This window comes from Sphaerodactylus townsendi, linkage group LG07 (genome assembly GCF_021028975.2).
Source record: "Sphaerodactylus townsendi isolate TG3544 linkage group LG07, MPM_Stown_v2.3, whole genome shotgun sequence".
NCBI lineage: Eukaryota > Metazoa > Chordata > Lepidosauria > Squamata > Sphaerodactylidae > Sphaerodactylus > Sphaerodactylus townsendi.
The window spans coordinates 37711277-37719009 of NC_059431.1; the positions used below are offsets into that span (position 1 = coordinate 37711277).

The 7733-nt window shown below is 44.9% G+C and overlaps 1 protein-coding gene across 3 annotated transcripts in view; it reads right to left on the reverse strand.

Moving 5' to 3' along the window:
- The window catches only part of ARHGEF28 (Rho guanine nucleotide exchange factor 28), a 161231-nt gene extending 159576 nt beyond the window's left edge, over positions 1-1655 (reverse strand). The window contains exon 1 of one of the 3 annotated variants that reach the window (XM_048504299.1): positions 1517-1655. In XM_048504299.1, the coding sequence (XP_048360256.1) occupies positions 1517-1523 (7 nt within the window). In that variant the 5' untranslated portion in view covers positions 1524-1655. The remainder of the gene's footprint in view (positions 1-1516) is intronic. The other 2 variants (XM_048504298.1, XM_048504297.1) reach the window with 2 other exon arrangements.
- Between the last annotated feature and the right edge of the window lie 6078 nt (positions 1656-7733).

Below are 7733 nucleotides of genomic sequence, written 5' to 3' on the forward strand. Positions count from 1 at the left end.
TATTCTGTTTTGCTGTCATTTAGACACTAACTGATCCTCAGGTGTGTCTGGCGCGGATGGGAAAGGCATGACTGTCACCACCAAATCAAGATTAACACGTCTCCTTCAAGCACCAGCACAGACAAGCCCTAAATCAGTAGAATTAAGTTATAGCACCAGAGAAATGGCCCAGGCCAATCCAATCTCTTCAGATGGCTGAAACTAAGCAGAGTCAACCCTAGCTTGTACTTGGATAGGAGACCCCCAAGGAATACCAGTGTTGCCTCTGGGGTTGTCGCCGCTGGAGATTTTGGGGGTGGAACATTGAGGAGGGACTTCAGCACAGTACAAGGCTATAGAGTCCACCGTCCAAAGCAGCTGTTTTCTCCAGGGGAAACTGCTTTGTTGTCTGGAGAGCCGTGGTAATACCTTTTCCCCAAAAATAAGACATCTTCTGAAAATAAGACGTAGTAGAGGTTTTGCTGAAGTGCTAAATATAAAGCATCCCCCGAAAGTAAGACGTAGCAAAGTTTTTGTTTGGAAGCATGCCCGTCGAACAGAACACCAGAGCATGCAGCCGTGGAGCGGAAAAATAAGCCATCCCCTGAAAATAAGACATAGCACATCTTGGGGAGCAAAAATTAATATAAGACACTGTCTTACTTTCAGGGAAACACGGTAGCAGGAATCTCCAGGTGCCACTTGGGGGTTGCCAGCCCTAGTTGCTATGCAGAGACAAGCCACAGCAAATCACAGCAAGCCACAGCAAGTCTGTTAGGCTCTTGCCTTGAAAACCGTACGGGGTTGCCCTAGGTCAGATGTGACTTGGCAGTACTTTACACACCAGAGAAAGACAGTTGTTGCTCTAGTCCTGGAAAACAGTAAGCCTCCAAATCATATTTAACTTTTCAGGCAGGATCTAAAAGCTGTTTCCAAGCATATTGGAGAAAGTGCAACTACTAGAAATATCCTCTCTAACCATCTGTTGTTGCTATTCTGGATCCTCAAAACTAAATAAAAAGTTATTAACTTTCATAAGACCACATTCTACAAGCCTTAACATGTCACAAAATCTTTCCATTGGGCATTTTTTTAAAAAAGGTTATTATTTTATAATAGACACACTCCTTCTCGCAAACACAAAATACCATCATGTAGCCAGCTGAATACATTTCAGCTGAAGTTCATAACCAGGCATCCTTCTCTGATACCCCACTCTTTAACAATACACCTCTTGATGGCTGCCGCTTCTTTTCTCAAAGGCACAAACAGCCTGACATTCGACAAACGCATCTTTCCCTAGCCATTGAACGGCTACATCAGAAGACTGTCCCTGTTGAACTTCGGCACCTCACTCTTAAAGGCACAACAGCCTGAGAAGGGCGAGAGGGTCAGGCACCTGCTGGGTAAACCTCTTGGTAGTGCAAAAGCTAACGTTGCTACGTCCCAATATTCCTTACCCATAAACGCCCCCTACAAAATCCCGCGAGGAAGTAAGAAGGATGAAGAGAAAGAAAACCCATCACTTCGCCATTACCTGTCATGATTTGCCTCGACGGGGTGAGTTCAGACGTGCCCCTTCTTGATACGGCACGGAGCCGAGAGACTCGCGCTGCCGACCCCGAAGGTGAGCGCCGCAGCAACGCACCGCGCGCCCTCGGGAGCTTCTACCTGCCCAGCGCCTGCACCGTCGCGGCTGGTGCGGCTCCAGAGGGGAGGAGCGGAGCGCCGCCTAGTCAGACTGGTTGCTGCTGCTGCTGCTGCTGCGCGCCGCCAGGACCGCCTCGCAGGGCAGGGAGCGGCCGGGCAGGATCCTCCGCGTGGGAATATCTCGCCTCGCCGCGCTAAAGTAGCGCTGGCTGCAGCGGCGGCGGCGGCGGCAGGGAGGGCGAGCAGCGACCTCTAGTGGACGGCGCCCAGTTGCAGAACTTCGACTCAAGGTCCGAGCTACGAACCCCAGCTCGACGACGTCTTTCTTCCGTTCTTCGTGCTCGACCTCAGCTTAGCATTTACTCCAACTTGAGGCCAGGTTGTGGATTTGCAGCGCTTCCTTTTTTTCAGATTGGATAGAATAGTAATCACTAAGTGGTCTTGGCAAAGGTGCAGAGCCCTTTTCACTACTAGGACTGGAAGCAGCCCAAAGGTGAAAGGTGTAGAGAGACCTTTTCGCTACTAGGACTGGAAGCAGCCCGAAGGGGAGGAGGTAACTACGAGGCGGCCTCCACTATCATCTCGCTTCTCAGTTTTTGCTTGAGCGTGGTGGATGTGCTTGTTCAACTCATGTTTCCGTCCAGATCGGTCCTTCCCTCCTCTCCTCCTTGAAAGTCACCCTTCCAACAGTGTGAAGACCCTGCTGGGGGGGGGGGGGGGGGGATGCTGCAAGAGAGCCAGAGCTGCCTGTAGGCCTTTTAGCCGCTTATCGTAGCTGATCAAATAGGGTTTTGATGCGCCACAAATAAAACTTTGTAAAACCTGTTTAACTGGAGAAGGTGGAGGAACTGGAAGCAGCGCTGAGCGTGAGGTTCACATGTGCGACCATCGCTCCATCGAGCTGCTTTCATTCCCCCACCCCCCGGGGCATGGCTCCTTCCTCCCGTTTCCCACGGGGTGCCGAGGCTACATTATTTGAAGATTCCTGGTTGTGTAGATTACAAACGAGCTAGGGCCCTGCTTCTTGGAGCAGCCGGCCCAGCGGATCTCCACCTGTGTTTCTACCCAGCTCTTCTCCTTCTCGACCCAATTCAGCATAGTTCATTAACCATTACCCTTCTTTATCTTCCCTCTTGATTGTTGCCCAGGACATTTGGATTTTTAAAGGCAGTAATGGAATCTAATTCACAAAACCAGCATCCACAACTGAATATTGGTTCATCCTTCCATATCAGCAGGAAGCGCCTCCAGGTTAAGGGATCTTTCTTTTTGGGATCATTCAGGGAAGCTGGCCCGTCCAACTCTTCTAACAATCAGAGCAAAGAGATTTTTGACAAACCTTTGCAAAGATGCTGGCCAATCCAAGTAACAAATTAATTTTTTTAAAAAACTACAACCCAAAAACATGTTGCTTCCTGCTCATTTTGAAGAGCCAGTGATCTTCCTCAGTTGCAACCATGCCGCAAAGAACAATGTTCAGATTGATATTTGTGATATATACTGCCTGATCCTATGCATGTCTGCAAAGAATCCTACATTCCCTGTCTTGGGAGTAATCCCTATAGAACACAGTGAATATGCATAAGATTGGGCTATAAATGCTGGCTTGTGCCCTGATATAAAAATAGAGAATTCAAGCAAGACACATGAGAAACTTTCTATGAAATACAACCTTTAAAAAACCTCAGGGCATGTACACAACTACTTGGCACCTCCTCAGTCTTGCAAACTCAAATGTATACATAAACACACCAACTTTTCCCTATGCTATATTCCTAGTAATAATAATATGCTATATTCCTTGTAATATAGGTAAGATCTAATATTAGTGGTAAAATCTGATATTAAAAACATAACATTCAGAAAGCAGTGGAAGAACATTTTAGCTGCCTTGGACATACCATTTCTGATCCGGAAGTAACTGTTACCCCCCCCCCCCCCCCAAAGCATTCAAAGACAACATACAACACAAAAGTGCTGGATTATACATGCTGTCTCTCATCCTGCCTTGAGTCTTTGCTCACTGTAATTTCTATTAACTCAACAGGACTCATATTTCAGAGACTTCATGCTGTATCATACTTTACTTTTATTAGTCCATTTTTCCTCATGCTGCAGGCTGCTTCATCCTTCATTAAGCCGTTATCCTACTTCATTATATCTTTATTTATCAGTGCCCCTTAAAAGAAGCTGGAACATCTGACTTCTCTCATCCATTATGTGTAAAACAAAATAATTTTGAATCCTTTACTCCAGCAATCCCACCAGCAAAATGTGAGCCAGAAAGCAAATCAAGCTTACTCTGCCCCCCACCCCCACCCCCCGGCTTCTGTGATTTTTATTATGAAAAATTTCCAAAATGGTTTCCTTTCCATAAGCATCTAAACAAGTGATTGAAGAAACCTCAGGCTGAAACAAATGTTGTACTTCTGTTTTAAAACTGTAGGTAGCCATGCTTTTTTAAAAGGGGCACCAATCAAGTTTTTAAGTTATCACAATCAAATTAAATAATGCCCGTTACCAGATATAGATATCTTTTGAGATCCTGAAAAACATGTGAATTCTTCTACCTTCTAATAAACAGAAAGCTATCTTAAGGTCAACTCAGGTCCATGCAAGGGGTCTTACTCCCAGGAAAGCAGTGTTGCCTGGAAAAGCTCCTACCTGATGCAAGAAGGCAAGGCAGACTCCAGCTTTTCTTTATCATTCTCCCTGGAAACAAAACAGCCTCGAGTGTGCCCTCAACTCACAGGCCCACCCATTCCAAACTGGCCTCTGGCCATTAAGCAACTGGAGCTGATTCACCTGCCGATTAAGCTGCTGAATGCTTACAGTCTGACCAGAAAGGCTTGTGCCAAATTACAAACCATGCAAGGAAACTTCCAGCTTCACTTTCAAAGATTGTGGATCTTGAAACAGCTCTAAAGCTGTCACACTGGAATGGCTAGTCCTGATGAAAGCACAGCCAGCAAGCCAACAGTACACTTGGAAAGGCTTTCCCTGTGACTCTGGAGGTCTCTTGTATCCTTTATCTCCTGCTGAAACTGCTTGGGTTGTGTTTCATTAGCATCTCTGTATCACTGTGCTACAGGGAAGGGACGGGGAGAGAATTACACCACCTCTAAACGGGTCTCCTGAACTTTCTTTGCATACTTTGGTGTGAGATGAGCTGAGATGGATATAACATTAAGACAATAAAATCCTCAGGACTTTTCTGGAAGCTACAATATTGTTAATATGGTGGGGATAAGAACCACTCATGAAATACGCCATTATGCTATGTGCTAACTGTATCAAGTTAACAGGCATCAGAGGGCTAGGTTTCATACTCAACCTGTGAGTATTCTGTTACTGCAGAACAGGGACATGGGTAGGGATAGTTAATTTCCCTCAGCTGTTATATACTTGCATACTTTGTATTTGTGACAATGCAAAGCTAGCAGTAATACTGCAGACAAAAACACAGTTCAAGTTGATAAAGATGTTATGCCCTTCAAAGGGCCATAAATGAAAGATGAAGCCAGTGTGCCTCCAGATGCAGTTTGTCACTGCGGTTGTGCAAGATTTACAGAGCTACCAACAATTTCCTGTTCCACCCGATGATTAAAGGTATGGAAACCCTGCCCTCTGCTGTAGATGGCCACTCTGAAGTCCTCGAGGGCATCAACTGGTTTGGGAGTGCTCTCAAAATGCAAAGGTAGTTCTGCCTGTCATTTGCAGGGCTCACCACAAAACCTTAAGGTAACAGCAGCTTTTATCATACATTTGGCTAAGCAGAAAATCATCTTCTTTAAAATAAAGTTTGCTTCTCTTGTGCACATAAGCAAGACACCGCTGCATTATTTGTGCATGATTTGGGGGATACATCAAGGAGACAGGGCAGCAACTTCCCAACAGCACGCTGGGAATGTGTGCGAGAAAAAAAAAAATCAAAGCAGGCCAGATGACTTGGTTCCCTCCCATGTCAGCACTGCCTGGCTAGAAAACAAATCTCTGCATGAGAAACAGTCACATCACAAGTCCACCCACAGAGTTCATTCTTTCATGCATCATTTGCACGGGGGGGGGGGGGGGGGGGAACCAGCCTTGCTACTCTAGGTGAATGTGACTGTACCTTGGCATGTTCCTGCTACTTCTAGGATTGTAAATATGGAGTCAACAATAAATTGGTGGCAGTGGGGAGGGAGACGCGTGCCTGCAGGTGTACTCTCTTTCCAATAACATTGTGACCTGTAGCAACACTTCCTCTACTATTCCTCCCAGAGTAACTTCAGGAAATCCCTCTCAAATGAATTTGCCCTGAGCTCTTTAGGCACTGAAATGCACACAAGTGGCTTACAGCTTGAACATAATTTTAAAGATGACATAGCTACACCATTGATCTATTTCATTTGGAGTATTGGTCAAAAAAGAATAGAAACATTCCGCTTAACATTTCTGCCTGTGCAGGAGGGGCTAGCATTTTCCAATGATTTATACACACACAGAATAGTAGAGGAAGTTTTGCTACATTTTCCACTTTCCCCACCAGCTATTCCTGAGTGCTTTTCGTGCCCCAGGAAGAGCATGTCAGGATGCAAAGGCAGAAGGGAGATGGAAAAGTCATACCCCTGCCATTCACAGGATCCCAGCTAAGTCCTCCAAAACACAGAAATAGTGTGTTTGCCAAATGAGAGAGGAAGGGGACTGGGTAAATGCCCCAATGTGAGGCAGTTATACAGCATTCACATGATAGTGGACAGCAAGAACGCTCTTGGGAAAAGCAAGCTTCCCTTCTGTCTTATTCACCACACTTTCTGAACTGGACTTCAGGGCCAAGTACTAGATATCATGAAGGTTTTTTTAAACTTTCTAAAGTGAGAGATCTTTCATATACCCCTTATGAATGAATACTATCATCTGCAAAGGGGTAAAATGGGCCCAACCATTAATCAAACCATTGATTCGGTTCATTCAAGGTCAGTATTGTCTAATCAGCTGGCAGCAGCTCTCCAGGGTCTTAGTATGGGTCTTCTGCATCACCTGCTACCTGGGACCTTCTGGTTGCAAGCAGATGTTCGCAGATGTTCTACCACAAAGCCATGGCCCCTCCCACTGGAGGTACATCATGTCTGACAAAAAAATAACTACCCACTAAACTCCATTCTCAATCCTTTCAGCCAAGCCAACCGTTCTGTAGCCATGATATCTGAATGTTACAGATTTTGGGAAACACTAAAAACATAAGTCCATTCTGTGTAGCAACGGTGCTTATAGATGTTGAGTGGAGAAGCTATCTAGTGACACAGTGTGTAACAGACTTCTCTCTGTGATACACCTCTGAAGATGCCAGCCACAGATGCAAGCAAAACATTAGGAACAAGATCTACCAGACCACAGCCACAAACCCTGGAAAACCCACAAGCAGTTGAAATCCGGCCGTGAAAGCCTTCGACAATACAAATAAATTGTTCTGCCCACAAGAGTGCTCAATCAGATCCAAGCCACTGATCGTCCATTTTCACCTACACATTAGCCCTCTCTCTATTTCTTAAGAATGTACTTTATGGTAGTTGTTATGGTAGCAATAGTCACATTTTGAAACACAAATTTCTACAGGCCCCAAACTATGCAACCTGCCAACTGAAGCACAGTATTACAAGGACAGACTAATTTTAAATTCCTCACATACCTGGCAATGAAAAACAAAACTTTCACATGCCATCTGACAATTATGGCAAGATTATACAAAACTCAACACTTGGTTAAAAACTCCTGAATAATCACCGTGTTTGGCTGGTACAGAATATCACGTGATAGAAAAAAAGGCATTTTTAACTTCATGTGTTTAAAACAAGTGCTGCAAGTTGGCTAACCAACTAGGATAAGAAAGAATGTGGCGCAAGTTGATGTTCACATAAGCCCCTATTATTTACAATAGTATTCACTATGAAAACTAGATCTTGCATGAACAAAGACGCACACTGCAAAGATTATGGTGAACCCACACCGGTCCATATTCCTGCACAATATTCACAGTGTATCTTTGATTGCCCACATCTAATTGGGTCTGACTCCCCACAAATAGTTTTGTGCAGGATAATTAAAAGGAAAACAACACTGTC